This window comes from Leopardus geoffroyi, chromosome B2, assembly GCF_018350155.1.
Source record: "Leopardus geoffroyi isolate Oge1 chromosome B2, O.geoffroyi_Oge1_pat1.0, whole genome shotgun sequence".
Lineage (NCBI taxonomy): Eukaryota > Metazoa > Chordata > Mammalia > Carnivora > Felidae > Leopardus > Leopardus geoffroyi.
In genome coordinates, this window is record NC_059332.1 from 105334366 (window position 1) to 105354984 (window position 20619).

Sequence of the window (20619 nt, forward strand, 5' to 3'; positions counted from 1 at the left end):
GATTGCTATATACTTCCCTCTTATGACTATCTCTTCTACTTCCCAAAAGTTTCGGGCTGTCAGTTTTTCCTTTTCATTGACATACATGTACTGTTTTAATTTCTTTGTTAACCTATTCATTCTTCAGTAGGATATTCTTTCATCTCAAAGTTTTCATGGTCTTTCCATATGTTGTCTTGTGGTTCATTTCAAGTTTCATAGCGTTATGGTCTGAAAATATTCAAGGTATCATCTCAATCGTTTTTTACTTTTTGAGGGCTTATTTGTGTCTCAGTACATGATTCTGGAGAATGTTCCATGTGCACTCAAGAGGAATATGTATTCTTCTGCTTCAGTAGGAAATGTTCTGAATATATCTGTTAAGTCCATCCGGTCCAGTGTGTCATTCAAAGTCATTGTTTCCTTGTTGAGTTTCTGCTTGGATGATATGTCCATTGCTATAAGGGGTGTTAAAGTCTCCTACTATTATGGTATTATTATCAATGAGTTTCTTTATGCTTGTGATAATTGATTTATATATTTGGGTGGTTCCATGTTGGGCACATAAATATGTACAATTGTTAGATTTTCTTCATTGATAGATCTCTTAATTACAATATAATGCCTTTGCTCATCTCTTTTTATAGTCTTTATTTTAAAATCTAGTTTGCCTGATATAAGTATGACCACTTCAGATTTCTTTTGATGACCATTAGCATGATAGGTGGCTCTGCATCCCCTAACCTTCAATCTGTAGATGTCTTTAGACCTAAAATGAGTCTCTTGTAAACAGCATATATATGGGTCTTGTTTTCTTATCCATTCTGATACCCTATGTCTTTTGATTGGAGCATTTAGTCCATTGACATTTAGAGTGAGTGCTGAAAGATATGATTTAGTGCCATTGTGTTGCCTGTAGTGTTGGTGTTTCTGGTGATGTTTTCTGGTTCTTTCTAGTCTATGTTCCTTTTGTTCTTTTTTGTTTTGTTTTGTCTTTTCTTTACTCAAAGACTCCCCTTTAAAATTTCTTGCTGGGCTGGTTTAGTAGTAACAAACTCCTTTAGTTTTTGTTTGTCTGAGACATTCTCTCTCCTTCTCTTTTGAATAACAGCCTTCTGAATGAAGAATTCTTGGCTGCATATTTTTCTGATTTAACACGTTGAATATATCCTGCCACTCCTTTATAGCCTATAAAGTTTCTCTGGTTAGATATGCTGTGAACCCGATCTGTCTTCCATTATTGGTTAAGGACTTCCCCCCCGCCCCTTTCTGCTTTCATAAGTCTTTCCTTGTGTCTGTATTTTGTGAATTTGACTATGATATGCCTTGGTGATGGTCATTTTTTGTTGAATCTAATGAGAGTTCTTCATGTTTCTTGGATTTTGAAGTCTGTGTCCTTCCCTAGATTAGTAAAGTTTTCTGATATAATTTGCTCACATAACCTTCAGCCCCTTTTTCTCACTTTATCTTTTGGGACTCCTATTGTTCTTTTTAATAAATCACTGAGTTCTCTAAGTCTTGTATTGTGATTTTTTGCCTTTATTTCCCTCCTTTTTTCTACTTCATTATTCTCCATAATTTTGTCTTCTATATCACTGATTCACTGCTCTGATTCATCCATCCCTGCCGTTGTGGCAACCATTCAAGACTGAATCTCTGTTATACCTTTGTAATTTCATCCTGACTAGATTTTATTTCTTTTTTTCTCTGCATAAAAGGATTTTATGGTTTTTTCAACTCCAGCTAGTATCCGTATAATCGTGGTTTTAAATTCTAGTTCAGATATCTTACTTATATATGTGTTGATTTAATCTCTAGCCATCATTTCTTCCTGTTCTTTCTTTTGGGGAGAATTCTTGCCATTTTGGAGGAAGAAAAAAATTAATAAAATAAACATTAAAAATTAAAAACAAACAAAATTCAAATAAAGGAAGGTAGATCCTAGGTGTGTTTTGGTCTGCATGTTGAAAGTAGCTTGATAGAATAAAGAAAAAAAGGGAAAGAAAATAAAGAAAAAAAGGTAAGAAAAAATTTAAAAATTAAAAAATATTTATATAATAAAATAGAATAAAATGAAATAACGAAAACATAGGATAAAAAATTTTTAACAATAAAAAATAAAATAAAAACAATGAAAATAAAATTTTCTTTTTCTGTATCTGAGAAAGAGGAAGAAAAGAAAAAAAGAAAGAAAATAATTTAAGCAAAACAGTAGCAAAGAGAATGCACAAATAAATGAACCAGTTAACAGATGAAACCCAAATGAAGTTACGTCCAGTTTCCCCTAGAATGGAAACTATGAAGCATTCTATTGTCCTTACACTAAGCAGGTGGAGTGACTTCTGCTAGTCTTCTAGGGGATGTGCTTTTAAACACAGCTGGACGGGGCCTGGTATAATGGCTCCATTCTCCAGTAGGAGGTGCTATTTAGCTTATTGGGGTTGATCAGTGTGGCTCAATGAACGTGTGCACATGCATGTGCATGGGAGAGGTAGAAATGACTTCACCCAGCTCTCTAGTCTCTGGCACAGGATCTTCACGCTCTCACTGGCCTGTGATCTAGGACCCCTCCTTTGTTTCAGGCCTGCATCCACTCTCCACCTCTTTCCTGTCTGTGTCCAATCTGTCCACCTGCCAGGTGGCACCTCCCTCCAGAGTTTTATCTCGGATGTGGTTGTGTTTCAGAACCTCACACTTCAGAGACCCCTGCAGCTTGGACCTGCAATGACCCTCTGGATGAGGGTCTCACTTAGCAATGGCATGTGCCAGCTTGCCCCAGAAAATGCTCGTGCAATCACGCAGTGGCAGAGGGTCAGAGATTATGGAAAATCACAACACACAGTCAGTGCCAGGTTTCACTGCACTCTGGCATCTTTGTCCCAATACCAGCAAACGTGGCTCCTCTCAAGGGTCTGCTGGACCTTTGCCTGTGGCGAGGCTGTATGGCCTCTACCAAATGAACTCCAAGAAGGGGAACCACTTCTCATGTGGCACTTGGACCCCACAGACTGCACTGCCTGCCCCTGGGGATTTGCTGTACTTCCTCATCAGAGCACCATCAGGCACTGAGCTCTGGCACTTCAGACTCTGTGCTCCACTGTTTAAAAAATCCTGGTGGTATTGAAACCCTCTCTCCCTTTCAACAGTTTTAGGGAACAGGTTTCTTGTTCATTCCCCTGCAACTGTTTTCACTCTTTCTCTCTCTTTATGTCCAGCTACTTTCGAGTGAGTGCTTTTCTTGCATGATCCTGATGTGCTACACTCTCCTCCTTTCTCTTTCTCTGTCCCCTCTTCACAAAAATAGCTCCCTGCCCTCGTGACTTTTCTCTCCCCCAGTTCACCTCTCTGCACCATGTATCTGCCAACTTCTGTGGCTCATGTTATGCAGATTGTTGTGTTAATTCTCATATAAATTTCCTAGGTGTTCAAAATGGTTTGGTGGTGATGTAGCTGTGTTTCAGGGATGAGACAAGCTCAGGGTCTCCATGCTGCTCTGCTATGTTAACTCCTCCCCATTCTTTTGGACTTTTAGACCTTGAAATTGGCTTTTTAGATGATTTTGAAATTAGAGATAATAATGTTTTCATAATCTCTTTGTACTTTTACCCTCAAATACATCTGCAGGTCAATATGAATCCAAAATAAATTAAGTAGTCCTTGTTAAAGACTTCGTTGATGACACAGGTGTTGTACCAGTGATTCCCAATGGCTTGGACATATGGTGTATAATAATTCATTCTTCTGAAACACTTACTCTGGATGCGATCCATTTATCCTATTAACATAAAACCTCCTTTATATTTTTTGTTATTGAACTATCACGTGTTCTAGGAACAGAGATGAACTTATCAACTACAATTCATCAGTGGGAAACCTGAGATCTTTGATAGGTAATCTGCAAACAATTTTCATGGTATCTCAGTGAATTAATAGGTTTAATTATTTCACAATATACATAAATGCTTCTGTCTACGTGAAGAAAGTATTTCTACTGCCTTTTACATAGATCTATCTGATTTACCTTACCCAAATGATCATCCCTGAGGTGAGGCACAGGATGTATTCCAAACACGAGACACATTCCTGGTGACAGTGTTTTTTGGACCTTCACTATATACAAATATCCTAGTTTGTGTGTGAAAATTTAGATTTCAGGCACCACTCCATAGAAATTTAGATTTTGCAGGCTTTCAGGAAGATCCAGAGATCTGAAATTTGTGGGTAGTCTGTAACCAAACTTTAAGTTATATTCATTGATGGCTTCTATGTATTGATTTTAGTAGTAATTGGTGTGTGTGTGTGTGTGTGTGTGTGTGTGTGTGTGTGTGTGACTATGTCTCTATCTTTCTATAAAATCATTCTCACAGTTTGAAAAAGGTAGCCAATGATCTGGTCAACAGTTTCTGAAATTAACTTCACTAGAACATTCTGATCTTTTAATCTTGAATACTCTGAAATAGATTTTGATAGCTCCAGATAATGGAGGAGTCTTAGAAAGTTTAATTTAAAAATGGTTGTTTTTAAGGCATATGTGTTCTGTATATTGATACTGATTTCCAGAATGTGATTATATTTCTGGCTATAAGAAACATTTGTGTTGAAATATAATTGGTATATCAGTATCTAAACAGCTAAATATTTACAGTTTTAAAAGAAAATCAGTGGGACTCTCTAGGTGAAATAAATCAAAATTTGCCAAATAAATCCAGAATGCCAAAAATTATTGTTTTTAAATATTAATGGTTTCAAGGGCAACTGCCTTATAGATTAATTGTGATGTACATATATTGTTCATGAACATGGATAATTTATTTCACTTGAAAATAATCAAATTAATTTTAAAGACAAGAGAGAACATGTAGAGTGACAAAGGTGGATTTTTCTCATATACTTGAGGTTCAGCAGTATAATCCTGAAACTCTCTGTCCATCTATGCTGCCAGGCTCTGTGGCATTTCTGCACCAGGGTTTTCTGCCTGCCTTTCAGGAAACGGAGCAAGTCCATTCTCCACTGTTTGCTTTCATGAGTTCCTAAGTGAGACAAGCTGTATTAGGATCCTGAGACATTCTGATGGGAAGCCAAGCATCACTTTGGGTTAATAAGATTCAGAGAATCTACCAGTGCCCAGAATGTTCATACCTATTGGGAAGAATAAATGAACAAAAGATTCAGCTCTTGCCTTCTGACAACTGTCAGATCATCTGAGGATATTGTGGTAAAGGGCCAATTAGTTGTTTCTTACAGAATTTTTCTTAATTTACCAAGAGTTGACTAACTCTCTTAATTTTTAAAAAATGTTTATTTCTTTTGAGAGAGAATGAGCAAGGAGGGGAGGGGCAGAGAGAAAGAGAGAGAGAATCCCAAGCAGGATGAAGGTTGTCAGTGCAGAGCCCAATGAAGGGCTCAATTCAAAGAACAGCAAGATCATGACCTGAGCTGAATTAAAAATTGGTTGCGTAGGGGCGCCTGGGTGGCGCAGTCGGTTAAGCGTCCGACTTCAGCCAGGTCACGATCTCGCGGTCCGTGAGTTCGAGCCCCGCGTCGGGCTCTGGGCTGATGGCTCAGAGCCTGGAGCCTGTTTCCGATTCTGTGTCTCCCTCTCTCTCTGCCCCTCCCCCGTTCATGCTCTGTCTCTGTCTGTCCCAAAAATAAATAAACGTTGAAAAAAAATTTTTTTTTTTAAAAATAAATAAGCACCTATAATTGTTCTTTGGAATCTGGCCATTCTTAGGTTCTTTGCCTACCTTTTCCTTTATGCCTGCTTTTTCCTACCTCATCTCTACCTCAAGGATGCCTGGGTGGCTCAGTCAGTTGAGCAGTGGACTTTGGCTCAGGTCATGATCTTACTGTTCGCGAATTCAAGCCCTGCATGGGGCTCTGAGCTGACAGTGTGGAACTTGCTTGAGATTCTCTCTCTCCCTCTCTCTCTCTCTCTGTCCCCATCTGTCTGCCTCTCCCCCAGGTGTGCTTTCTCTCTCAAATAAATAAACGTTAAAAATAAATGAATAAATAAATAATTAATAAACCTCATCTCAGTCCCCCTTTAGGTAAAATTCCAGAAAGAAAAGCCTCCTTGTTTAACATCTTTCATTCAACCATATTGAAATTAGAGTAGTAGGGGTGGCATCAGTATCTTGGCAGTGGAAGTTGTTCTTTTTCTCTCCCCTTCAATATATGTCTAATTGGACAACCATGAATAAATGCAAGTGCCTCTACCCAGCATACAAGGAGACGGAGAGATCCATCCATGTGCATCCAAAGTGGGTGGATTGAGAACCAGAGAAGCTATGGGGCCAACGGAGGTACAGCAGCAGGAGCGGCAGTGCTAGTACCGGCAGAGGAGGCAGAGGAGGTGGAAAGCACAGGTGGTAAGTGACGTCCTCCCGACTGCTCAGGTGCAGCTGGAGGGGCCTGTTGCTCTTCAGCAGCACCTGGGTTTCCCGGAAGAGAACTCTGCGACTGGGACAAAGGACGGAAAGGGAAGAAGGCAGAGAAAGAGAATTGACAGAAGATGTGTTCTGCTGTCTGCCTTGGGATTTCAGGAAGAAGTTTGGGACCTCTGAGATACCTTCCACCCATCCCAGTGTCCTTGGGCACACCCAAAGACCCAAGTGCTAAGCTCCACAATCCCTTGGAATCAGAAGTAAAGTTTCTCATTGCCAATCTGTTTAACTGTTACAATCAAAGTAAACAAAGCCCTTCTTACATAAGAATGGTGTTCAAACTTCAGGTGAGATGGCAAAGGCATATTTCACCCACTATGAAAAATATACTAATCGGGTATCACACAGAAAAAAAGGACAATTCTCCAGCAACCAAATTCAAAAACAAAGAATATTGTGATCTTATTGATATATAATTTGAAACTTTTTTTAATGAATAAATCAATGAGCTACAAGAAAACTTAGAAGGCAGTTAAGTGAACTGAGGCATAAAATTAATGAACTGAGGTACTTTACCAAAGAGACTGAAACTATAAAAAAAGAACCAAACAATTTCTGGAGTTGAGGGACTCCGTAAATGAGGTGAAAATCCATCAGGAAGTATTGGAAATATAACAGGTGAGATGGAAGAGAAAATAAGTTATCTGGAGCATATGAATTTAGAAATGATTAAAGTGGAAGAGGAGAGAGAACTAAGATTTCAAACAAAAGAAGAAACCCTATGTGATGTATTAGAAAAACCAATAGAAGAATAATGCATATATCAGAAGGAGAAGAGACTAAAGGGGCAGAGTTTATTTAAAGAAATAATTTGCTGAGAGTTTCCCAATCCTGGGGAGGGAGTAATATACAAGTTCACAGAGCTAATGGAACACTTTATTATCTTAGTGCAAAATGACAGTCTCAAAGACACATTATAATGAATATCTTTATTAAGATAAAGAACTTTAGGGGCAATGGGAAAAAATAATTAGCCCACAATGGATATCTCGCCCTCAGGCTATCAACAGATTTCTCAGCAGGAAGTCTGAAAGCCAGGAAATAATGGAGTGACATATTCAAAGTATTATAAAATAAACAAGTCACTCATGAATACTCTATCCACCAAAGGTGTTCAGATATGAAGGAAAATAAGGGATTTCCCAGACAAACAGAAGCTGGGGGAGTTCACCACCTATAGACCTACCTTGCAAGAAATGCAGAAAGAACTCTTCCAGCTGAAATGCAAAGGCACTAGTGACACACAAAAAATGAAATCACACAAAACTCTGATAAAAGTGATACAGACAGTAAAAAATTGGAAGATTAACTTTGTTTAAGAATAACTTGTAGGGGCGCCTGGGTGGCGCAGTCGGTTAAGCGTCCGACTTCAGCCAGGTCACAGTCTTGCGGTCCGTGAGTTCGAGCCCCACGTCAGGCTCTGGGCTGATGGCTCAGAGCCTGGAGCCTGTTTCCGATTCTGTGTCTCCCTCTCTCTCTGCCCCTCCCCCGTTCATGCTCTGTCTCTCTCTGTCCCAAAAATAAATAAACGTTGAAAAAAAAATTAAAAAAAAAAGAATAATTTGTAAAACAATTATAGAATAAAAGTTAAAAGGAGAGAGCATTCGAAATAATGATAGACACTACAATTGGTTAGTGAATTCATTGCATCATAAGAGGCAATTTGTGACATCAAAGACGTTAAAGAGGAGGAGGGAAAGGGTGGAACCATCATAGGTAAATAAATATGAATTGTTAGCAAAAGAAAAAAAACTAGTAAGTTTTATGTAAGGCTCAAGACAATCATGAAGCAAAAATCTAGAGCATGCAGAAAACATTAAAAAAAAGAAAGAAAAGCTAAGGGGTGCCTGGGTGGTTCAGCAGGTTAAGCATCTGACTCGGTTTTGACTCACAGTTTTTGAGTTCAAGCCCCTCATTAGATTCCACACTGATAGCAGTGGAGCCTGGTTGGGATTCTCTAGTTCTCTCTCTGCTCCCTCCCGTGCTCGTTCTCTCTCTCTCTCTCTCTCTCCCTCTGTCTCTCTCCCTCTCTCAAAATAAATAAAGAAATTTTAAAAAGAAAAAAAGGAAGACTAAGCAAGTAATGAGAAAAACCATCAAGGTACAAAGGTAGATAGAAAGAGAATAAAAAAGAACCAATATAGATAGAAAATAACCAGAAAGCAAAAGGTAAAAGAACACTACTAATCCTTACATATTAATAATTACCCTAAATGTAAATGGATGAACTTACTAATCATACAGCACACAGTGGCTGGTTGGATGAAAAACAAACCCAACTACATGTTGCCTAAAGGAGCTTTATATATCAGCTTTAAAGACATACATAATTTCAAAATGAAAGGATGGAAGATGATTTGCCAAGCAAAAAACAAAAACAAAAACAAAAAACAAAAAACAAAAAAAAAGAAAGTAGGTACAATACATATATCTTATATCTTACATATCAAAAGAAATGGATTTCAAGTTGAAAGTGGCTGGGGCACCTGGGTAGCTCAGTCAGTTACATGTCCCACTCTTGATGTTGGCTCAGGTCATGATCTCTTGATCTTGAGATCAAGCCCCTCATCAGGCTCCATGCTGACAGTGTGAAACCTGCTTAGGATTCTCTCTCTCTCTCTCTCTCTCTCTCTCTGCCCCTTCCCCACTAGTGCACTCATTCTCTTTCTCAAAATAAATAAATCAACATTAAAAAAAAAAACTAGTAGCAGGGAAGCCTGAGTGTCTCAGTCAGTTAAATGTCAGACCCTTAGTTTCAGCTCAGATCATAATCTTACAAGGTTTAGGCCCATGCCATGCTCTGCATTTGTGGCACTGAGCCTGCCAGGGACTCTCTCTCTCTCTCTCTCTCTCTCTCTCAAAATAAATAAATACATATTTTTTAAATGTGGTAGTAACAAGAGACAAGAAGGTCATTATATACTGGTAAAGAGGTCAGTACATCAAGAAAATATAAAAACCACAAGTATTTGTACTACCAACTTTTAAGCACTGAATCTAATAAGCAAATACTTACAGATATTAAGGGAGAATTGTACAGCAATCCAGTAGTAGTAGGAAACTTTATTACTCCACTATGAGCAGTAGATACATTATCCAGACAGAAAATCAAAAGGAAACATTGAAATGGAACCATACCTTAGAAGAAATGAACTTAAGAGACATCTATGGAACATTCCATCCAATATCTGCAAAGTACACATTCATTTCATTATTCTACAGCGTAGGTTATAAAATAGGACAAAAAAATCATAGAAAATTTCAGACTATCTTCTCTATGTATGAAACTGACAATAAGAAAGTTAAAAGATCCACAAATATGTGGAAACTGAACAGCACACTTCTGAGTAATGAATGAACCAAAAATAAACCAAAAGGAAAGTAAAACATTACCTCAAAACATATTACATGGAAATAAAACACATGAAACCTCTTTTTAAACAACATATCAAATCTTATGGGATGCAGAAAAAACTGTTCTGAATGGAAATTTAATAACAACAATCACATATCAAAAAATTAGTAAGACATCAAATAGACTAATTTTACAGCTTGGAGAACAAGAAGTTAAGCCCAAAGTTAGAAGAAGAAAGGAAATAATAAAGACCCGAGACCAGAGCAGAGATAAATAAAATGTGTAAACAATAAAAACAATAAAAAGAAAAAACAACACTAAGCTCTGGTTCTTAAAAGATCAACCAAATTTCAAAACTTTAGCTAGACTAGCTGAGAACAAAAGAGAGATGCATCAAATAAAATTAATGATGAGAAGAAGACATTTCAGTTGACACTACAGCAATAGATAGGAGTATAAGAGACTACTATAAACAATTATATGCCTGCAAATTACAAAGCCTAGAAGGAATGGATGCATTTCTAGACACACATCACCTACCAAGACTGAACCAAGAAAAAATAAAAATATGAACAGACAAATGAAGAGTAACGACACTGAATCAGTAATCAACCCAATAATAATAATAATAATAATAATAATAAAAAATAGGAGCAGATGGCTATACAAGTAAATTCCACCAAACATGTTAAGCAACAACAGCGATTTGCCATAAACTCTTGCATAATATCAAAGAAGAGGGCATTCTTCCCGTCTAATTTTGTGAAGCCCGTGTCACCCTCATACCAAAACCAGATAAGGACACTTCAAGAAGAGAAAACTATAAACCAATATCTCTAATGGAAAAATTCTCAACAAAAAAGCAAACCAAATTCAAGAACGCATTAACATATTATACACTTGGACCAAGTGGGATTTATCTCTGGGATGCAAGTTTTCTTCAACACACATAACTCAGTAAATGTAATATGTCAGTAAAATCAAAGATAACACCATGATTATCTCACTAGACACAGAAAATGCAACTGCTAACACACAGCATCCTTTCATGATAAAAACCCTTAATAGATTAAGTAGAAAAGGGTTGTATCTAGAATACTAAGAACTATATACATGACAGCCACAGCTAATATCGTATTCAATAGTGAAAGGTTGAAAGTTTTTCCTCTAACATCAGGGGCAAGACATGAATGCCCACTTTCACCTCGCCAGTGATACTAGACATCCCACCTCAAGTAATTAGGGAAGGCATGGAAATAAAAGGCATCCAAATCAGAAAGGCATAAAATAGTCACTCTTTGCAGAAGATATGATTTTATATATAGAAAATCCCAAAGAGTCAATTATAAAATTGTTGACACTAGTCAACAATCTGAGTAAAACTGCAGGATACAAATCAATATATAGAAATCAATTTCATTTCTTCATAGAAATAATGAAACATCTGAAAAAGAAATAAAGAAAAGTATTTCATTCATACTAGGCATCAAAAACAAACAAAAAATCTTAGTAACTTTCACTAGGGAAGCGAAAGACCTTTACAGTGAAAACTACAAGACTTTGCTGAAAGAAATCAAAGACATAAGCAAACAGAAAGACAGCTCATGTTTGTGGATTCGAAGAATTAATTGCATTAAATATCCGTACTACCCAAAGCTATTGCACTCCAGTTCAACTTCTCCCTCTGCCCAGAATACTTGCCTTCACTCCATCATGTGTTATCCCTGAAGGCACTTCCTGGTCTGCATGCAAATCTCAGTCTGTTTCCTGTAAGATCAAAAGCAACACACAGATGCTCACTCTCACCTCTCCTGTGGTACTAGAAGTCTTAACTAGAGTCATTAGTCAAGATGTAGAAATAAAAGGCATCCAAATCATAAAAGCAGAAGTTAAATAGTCACTCTGCAGAAGATAGAATTTTATAAAGAGAACATCCTAAAGAATCAATCATAAAAGTGTTGAGACTAATCAACAATCAGTAAAGTTACAGGATACAAAATCAATATACAGAAATCAGTTTAATTCCTTTAGAGTAAAAATAAAACATTTGAAAAATAAAGAAATAAGGAAAAATATCTCATTCATAATAGTATCAAAAACAATGAAATCTTAGTAAATTTAACCAGGGAAATAAAAGACCTGTACAATGAAAAGTACAAGACTTTGCTGAAAGAAATCAAAGAAGACATAAACAAATGGAAAGACATCTTGTGTTTCTGGGTAAGAATTAATTTCATTAAAGGTCCATACTACCCACAGGCAGCTACATTTTCAATGTAATATTCATCAAAATAGCAAAAACATGTGTTACAGAAATAAACAATCCTAAAATTTATGTTTCAATGTTTAACTGTGATATGTATAGTTTAGAACTATTCATGTTTATCTTACTTATTAGTTGAGCTTCATGGATGTGTAAATTACTATTTTTCATCAAACTTGAGAAGTTCTTGGCCACAATTACTCCGAAGATTTTTTCTGCTCTTTTTCTCTCCTTCTGTTACATATGTTGCTATGCTTGATATATTCTACAGTTCCCTGAGGCTATGTTCAGTTTTCTTCATTCTTTGTTTTTCTGTTCATTTCATTCTTTTCTCTATTGATCTGTCTTCATATTCCATGATTCTTTTTTTATCTGTCAGGTCAAACTTGTAGTTTAGATCTAGTGACTCACAAATGAATGTATTTTTTTTATAGCTGTTTTCTTTGCTAATCCAGCATGTGGGTCCATTCAGAGACAGTTTTTATTAATTGCTCTTTTTTTTACTGATTATGTGTTACACTTTCCTATTTTTTGGAACATGGTACTTTTTGTGGAAAATGGAAATTTTTTGATAATACATTCTCTGCGTTTTGATCTTGCTCAAGAAGTGGTTGTTCTGCTTTTTTGCATTGTTTTATTTTTTATTTATTTATTTATTTTGTATAGTGATTTACTAGAGTGAATTCTTATGAATTAGAATGTTTATCCTTTATGTCTATTCTGTTTAAACCACAAACTTACTGGACAGAGTGCGGAGCCCATGAAAAACAGGTCACAAAACTGTACTTGAAGAGCGAACCCCAGGACCCGTCATTCCCCCTGATACAGTGCTATGAAGTCCTTGCCAACAGTGACTAAACTGAGGGGGATAATGGCAGATAAATGGTGATTGGTGCTTATCATGAGTATTACACTTGTGTCAAGCATATAGTAGAATTGGAGAAAGTGTGGGGCGCATAGGTGGTTCAGTCGGTTAAGCCCCCGACTTCAGCTCAGGTCATGATCTCGTGGTTCGTGAGTCTGAGCCCCGCACTGGCCTCTGCGCTGACAGCTCAGAACCTGGAGCCTGCTTCAGATTCTGTCTCCCTCTCTCTCTCTGCTCCTCCCCCACTCACACTCTGTCTCTTTCCCAAAAATAAATATTTAAAAAATCAAAAAAAAAAAAAAAAAAAAAGAATTGGGGAAAGTGCCTAATCCTTCAAAGCTTTGTATTTACTCCTTGTAGATATGGATTTCTCCTCTCAACTTCTCAGTTGTTCACATACACGTATTCTCATTTCTGTTTGATAAGAAACAACACAAAGACTTAAGACACCAATAGTAGTGCCATTGATGTAGAAACAACCTAATAATTATACTCCTTATCTATGGGCATTAGAGAATCATGAGTGGGACAACAAATAAATACATCCCTATTTTCGGGTATAATTCAAAAGCAAAGACTTTGATCCCTGCCCAATAGTTCTGAATAGCACCCAGCTGCTTGAACCATTTACCATCCATTATTTGTGGGAAATGTATCGATGATTTTTACTAGATTATTGGATGATCTACTGCTCAATATCAGCCTAATCCCTCCCTCTCAATGAGTTCCTGATTATGGGAGCTCTGCTAACTGTTGAATCCTTAAATCTCCTGGAAAATTTAGTCTTTATCTGTGTCCTTCTCCATCAGCAGCAACAGAATTATTCCTCCCACTAGCTTTTATTTCAGAAGTTAACTCTTCATTTCGAAGAGCTAGTATAGTGAGTTTATTTATTCTTTACTGAGAGTGAAAATCTTTTCCTTTCTCCATTCTAGGTTCTTTGGATGGTCTAATAAATAAAATGACATAAAACAGATTAACAGGAGACAAATTTAATTATATATGTATGGAACCCCACAAAGGCATACAGGGCCCAAAACAATATGACAATTGAGGCTTATATACCATCCTAAGAAGAATGGGGTAAAAGAGTAGGGAATTCAAAAAGGGGGAAGACAACTCACAGGAAGTTGAGAAGAGCTCACTTTTGGTTAACAGATGTTTGTCCTGCCATGTGGTTGGGGTTTTTCAGAAATAAAAAGTTATATGTGGGAGTAGCTCTCTTCATGATAAAGGCACCCTCATCTAGATTCTTTTAAGAACTTAAGGAAAATATAAAAAAGATTCTGTGTCTGCTCATTCTTAATTGCCTTCAGCTAAAAAAATTCATATGCAAAATTGGTACTTTTAGAGGTGACATAGTATGCTTCCTTTCTCCTGTCTGAACTGTACAAATCAAAAAAAAATTCTAATGTTTATTTATTTTTGAGAGAGAAAGAGAGAGAGACAGAGCATGAGTTGGGGAGGGGCAGAGAGAGATGGAGACACAGAATCTGAAGCAGGCTCCAGGCTCTGAGCTGTCAACCCAGAGCCCAACGCGGGGCTCAGACCCACGAACTATCAGATCATGACCTGGGCTGAAGTTGGATGCTTAGCTGACTGAGCCACCCAGGCGCCCCTGAACTGTACTATTTATGCAGTTTCAGATATTTGGCAATGTTCTGAACACTAGGCTAATTGTATGTAAGCTATCAGTTCTTATGTATGAAACAAAAATATACTGCAACTCTTTGCTTAGACTTTCAATAAACTGAACCATTATATTATTTTAAATATTTATTTAGAGATTTAGGAACATATACTAAAAGAAAGATATAATTTACCATGATAGTAATTATACTAGGATCTAATATAAGTAGAATATATGATGATATAATTATGTTTACTTTATGAAATGATGAAGATGTTACAGGCTCATAGTTCTAGTTTTGGTCCCAAGATATGGAATTGGCTACTCTTAGGGAGCCACTGCTTCTTAACACTGGGGGTTAATATTAGAACCAATGGGTATGGGAGGTATAAATTGGGTTGTTTCTTTAAACACAAGAGGGCAAAGAAGAGATGCCTTAAATAACTCTAGTGACAGAATAACTTATCTGCTCTCTGTTCCTCCATCCTTGCCTGTCTGGTCCCCGACTTCCTTCCTTGGATGTGAATTCATGTTGATGATTGCAACTAACTTGCAGCTTTCATAAGTCTCCTTTGTAAATAGACACTATCAATCCCAGTTTTTCCAGTAACAGTGTGACTATAAAAATATATTTCTAAACAATCACTTTTTCCCTTTTTCCTTTAATGACTCTTGGCCCAGGCTTCCTGGAATTCCTTTTGAATTGTGTGAGTCTGAAGTTCTTCTTTTGTCAGCCTTCCAATGACCAACTATTATGGGAAATAGAAAAAAAGTACACTTCAGAGTCATCTGGAAGAACCCCCAAGTCAACTAAAACCTCAGAGTTCATAAGTACCAAAATAAGATTTTCTCATAAGGCTACTGACTGATAATAATGAAAGGCAAAATATATCCATGAATGATGAGCACAAAGTTTAATTTGCACTATCTACATATGATCCATAATTTGAATGTTTTCTTTCATACTTTGTGCCGTTGTTCACATGGTCATTACTGACAATTTAACTGCTCACACAAAATTTATCAGGCATCCTGGAATACATTCATGTCTGTTAGTTCATACTTGTACCTTCTCAATTACTCTAAACAAGTTGCAAGTTAGGAAATAAAACAAAGTTTAAATTACAAGTTACCAAAAACCTTATGAATAGATAACTCATACCCAGAAAGTATATAAAGAAAACTTCTATAAACATGCTAAAAGCTAAAATATTGTATTTCAGTTCCAGGGATGAAAAACCCAGCTGTAGACGGAGTGGCAAGAGACAAATGTTTCTAAAGCCTATTCAAGTCAAATTTGTATATTCATTTTTACTGTTTATGTAGATATACATATATAGTATGTATGATTTCTGATTAAGAGCATTTTTTTTCAATTACATAATTAGTTTTTAACTATTTTTCCTGTGGTTACAAAAATGGAGCACACACACCTAAAACTAAGACCCATCCCATGAACAACTGTCTCCTGACATTGGACCAAACTCCACACATCTCAAATCCAGGATAGTAGCTTTGAGAGCCTGCTGGTTATCAGTGTTTGTGGAGAAAACAAGAAATCAATTTCTTCTCTTAGTATATGACCAACAACTGAAGATACAGAAGGGAAGATAACATAAAATTTTACTAAATTTCTTTCAAATATTTTTTTCTGTCTTAGCAGGCAACTGAAATATGGAAGACATAGATTCATTTTTATTCAAATTTAAAGGATATTATTTTCATCGCCCAGGACTTGATATTGGCTATCTAGAAACATTAAATGATTTTGAAATCAGAGAAGATGATGTCTTCATAGTCACATACCCCAAATCTGGTGAGTTCTGTATTCTAATAGCTAATGTAAGAATAAAATGATAACTTTTTATAATATGGTAACTCAGTCTTTTTACCAATATTATATAGAGACATATACACTTAATCTATTGAATGGTATAGAGTTAAATGAATTTAGTATCCTATGAAATAATGTCTTTTATAGTGTAGCTATAACTTTTTTTTTTTTGGTCAAGGAAATGGAGAAAATTTTGAAGTAGATAAATTGAAGATGGCCTGTCAAACACTAAATTACTGAAGTGGGCTGGGAAACAATGCAGGAATATTTACCATTTAGGTAGCTGCTTCAGACATCATCAAGATAAAAAGCTTCTGCACAGTGAAGGAAACAATCAGCAAAACTAAAAGGCAACCAACAGAATGGGAGAAGATATTTGCAAATGACATATCAGATAAAGGGTTAGTATCCAAAATCTATAAAGAATTTATCAAACTCAACACCTAAAAAAACAAATAATCTAGTGAAGAGATGGGCAAAAGACATGAATAGACACTTCTCCAAAGAAGACATCCAGATGGCCAACTGACACATGATAAGATGCTCAATATCACTCATCATCAGGGAAATACAAATCAAAACCACAATGAGGTACCACCTCACACCTGTCAAAATGGCTAACATTAACAACTCAGACAACAACAGATGTTGGCAAGGATGTGGAGAAAGAGGATCTCTTTTGCACTGCTGGTAGGAATGCAAACTGGTGCAGCCACTCTGGAAAACAGTATGGAGGATCCTCAAAAAATTGAAAATAGAACTACCTTATGACCCAGCAATAGCACTACTAGGTATTTATCCAAGGGATACAGGTATGCTGTTTCGAAGGGGCACATGCACCCCCATGTTTATAGCAGCACTATCAACAATAGCCAAAGTATGGAAAGAGCCCAAATGTCCATTGATGATAAATGGATAAAGAAGATGTGGTATATATATATATATACAATGGAGTATTACTCGGCAATCAAAAAGAATGAAATCTTGCCATTTGCAACTATGTGGGTGGAACTAGAGGGTATTATGGTAAGAGAAATTAGTCAGTCAGAGAAAGACAAATATCATGTGATTTCACTCATATGAGGACTTAAACACACAGAACAGATGAACACAAGGGAAGGGAAGCAAAAGTAATATAAAAATAGGATGGGGGACAAACCATAAGAGACTCTTTTTTAAAAACTTTTAAAATATTTATTTCTTTTTCTTTTTCTTTTTTTTAATATATAAAATTTATTGTCAAATTGGTTTCCATACAACACCCAGTGCTCATCCCAAAAGATGCCCTCTTCAATGCCCATCACCTACCCTTCCCTCTCCCCCCCACCCCCCCCATCAACCCTCAGTTTGTTCTCAGTTTTTAAGAGTCCATAAGACACTCTTAAATATGGAGAACAAACAGAGGATTGCTGGAGGGGTTGTTGGAGGGGGGATGGGCTAAATGGGTAAGGGGCATTAAGGAGTCCACCCCTGAAATCATTGTTGCACTATAAGCTAACTAACTTGGATGTAAATTAAATAAATAAAAATATTTTAAAAATATGGATCACTGGGGCGCCTGGGTGGCGCAGTCGGTTAAGCGTCCGACTTCAGCCAGGTCACGATCTCGCAGTCCGTGAGTTCGAGCCCCGCGTCAGGCTCTGGGCTGATGGCTCAGAGCCTGGAGCCTGTTTCCGATTCTGTGTCTCCCTCTCTCTCTGCCCCTCCCCCATTCATGCTCTGTCTCTCTCTGTCCCAAAAATAAATAAACATTGAAAAAAAAATTAAAAATATGGATCACTATATGCAGAAAATACAGCTGTATCCCTAACACCACATAAAAGAGTGAACCCAAAGTGTACTAAGACAGTAATATTAAAGATAAAACTATATAATGTTTATATTATAAAAACAGAAGAAAATCACTGTGACTTAGGAATGGTAAAAAAAAAACTTATTAAACAAATGTCCAAAGAAGAAAATACAGGTGTCTTTCTGGGGTTAAGGTGCTGGAATAGTAGGAGGACCCATGGTTGCCTCATTTTTGAACACAGCTAGATAAATATCAAATTATTCTGAATACCCAGGAAATTGTTCTGAGAACTGAGTGAACAAATTGCACAAAAGGGGGAGAAAAGAGGCCACATCATGTAAGGTAGGAGATGTGGAGACATGATTTGGGAAAGAAAAGTACTGCTGCTACTTCAGAGGGGAGGGAACCCTGATCAGGGAGAGAGAGAGAGAGAGAGAGGGAGAGGGAGAGAGAGAGAGAAGGGAGGGAGAAGGGCAGGGTGCAGGGCATTGCACAAGAAAACACATCCCCAAAGCCACTGACAGGCAAAATGAGATGGGCTGATTATCACAAGTTTTTATAAGGTGCAGAGCTCAAAGTCTAAAGTTGGAGAAGTCCTCATCGTCACCAGGGTGGATCCTGGTAGGTGTAGAAGTACTCCTGTGGAGAAGAAAGGCAGACGCCCAGAAGAGGGAAAGCTTGGCATGAGGATCCCCCAGATTTTACTGGGAGAGACAGTTACCCTTCATGGAGTATATTTGAGAGGCGGTTCTGCCTTTCAGGAGACAAAAGAGCCTGCAGGTGTGATTGCATTGCTCTTTCACTAAAATGTAAGCAGGGACAGTTGTTGAGGATGGCTTTTTGATGTGCTTTACCATACACTCCAAGCCCCTGTGGCTTTGTGAAACTGCCCTTCTGGAACAAACCAGCACCAGCCCAGTGTGAGACCCTCCCCCAGAGGATCAGCAGGGATCCATACTGCACCTGGTACCTAAAATTTAGAGCTTTAAAACCCAGTCCCTGCATGAAATAAAACACAGAGCACTGCACTGCTGGGTGGGCAGATGGTTGAGACATAGACAGGATGAAGGCAGAGATTTGAGGGATGTCTGGGACAATGAAGGGAGATAGCTTGCTCTTCTGTGAGGGCTTCTGGAACAGCTTTGGGCATGAATTTCCCTCTCCAGGGAGGATAGAGCTAGCTGACGCAATTTTTATCCTCACTCATCAGCACAGACAGACTCCAATGAGCAGCACAGCACCTGCAGTGGAAGCTTGAGCTGCTTACACAAAGACCAACTGCCTGAAGTCTGCAGGTGCTTCTGTATGAGGGCAAGTGTGCCTGAGAGCCAGAGTGGCAGCAGACCTCTTCCCCAGAAGACCAGCACAAATCCCCATATGCACCAAATCTACCCATTATAGAGTGCTGCAAAGCTTCAGATCTAGTGGAAATTGGAGCTAGCCTCTTTTAACAAGCAGACCAAAACATATCTACTTAAAACTCTCTACACACTGGACAAGATTGAAACACTCACACTTGAGGTAAACTGAAATTCTGCAGATGAATGACCTGAGGGAAAGAGCAGTCAAAATACAATAGCAGAGTGCACACAGTATACAGCAGAAACATTTCTTGAAATGCCAGTCCTTGGTCACTATATGACCTCTTATTTACAAAACAATTACTCTCAGGAGCAAGAAAGATAACTGGCTTTTCTAAGTTACAGAAAACAGATACCTAGACAAAATGCCAAGACAGAGGAATTCATCTCAAAAGAAAGAACAAGTGAAAGTCATGGCGGCCAAAGATCTAATCGAAACAGATATAAATAATATGGCTGATCCAGAATTTAAAACAATAATCATAAGAATACTGGGCTTGAGAAAAGCATAGAAAGCACCAGGGAGTCCCTTACTGCAGAGATAAAAGACCTACAAACTGGTCAAGCTGAAATATAAACTGCTATAACCAAGATGTGAAACTGATTGGATGTAATGACCATAGGAAGGAAGAAGCAGAGGAATTAATATGTGATATAGAAGATAATTACGGAAAATAATGAAGCTGAGAAGAAGAGGAAAAGGAAAATATTGGATTATAAATGTAGACATAAGAAACCCAGGGACTCTACAATGTGTAAGGAGTCGAAGAAGAAGAAGAAGAAGAAGAAGAAGAAGAAGAAGAAGAAGAAGAGAGAAAAGGGGGCAGAAATTCTATTTGAGCAAATTATAGCTGAAACTACCCTAATCTAGACAAGGAAACAGACATCCAAATCCAGGAGGCATAGAGAACTCCCAGAAAAATCAACAAAAGCAGCCCAACACCAAGACATATCATACTAAAATTTGCAAAATACAATGATAAGAAAGCAATCCTAAAAGAAAAAAGTTGGGAGGCCAGAAGGGAGTGGCATGATACAGTCAAAGTGCTGAATGGGAAAAAATATGCAGCCAAGAATACTCTATTCAGCAAGGTTAT

At 37.4% G+C, this 20619-nt stretch overlaps 1 protein-coding gene across 4 annotated transcripts in view; it reads left to right on the top strand.

Annotated features, from left to right (window-relative positions):
* The window catches only part of LOC123608911 (amine sulfotransferase-like), a 55406-nt gene that overhangs the window by 15151 nt on the left and 19636 nt on the right, over positions 1 to 20619 (top strand). For 2 of the 4 annotated variants that reach the window (XM_045499362.1, XM_045499363.1), the window contains exon 3: positions 16196 to 16351. In XM_045499362.1, coding sequence (XP_045355318.1) covers positions 16210 to 16351 — 142 coding nt within the window. In that variant the 5' untranslated portion in view covers positions 16196 to 16209. The remainder of the gene's footprint in view (positions 1 to 16195; positions 16352 to 20619) is intronic. The other 2 variants (XM_045499364.1, XM_045499360.1) reach the window with 1 other exon arrangement.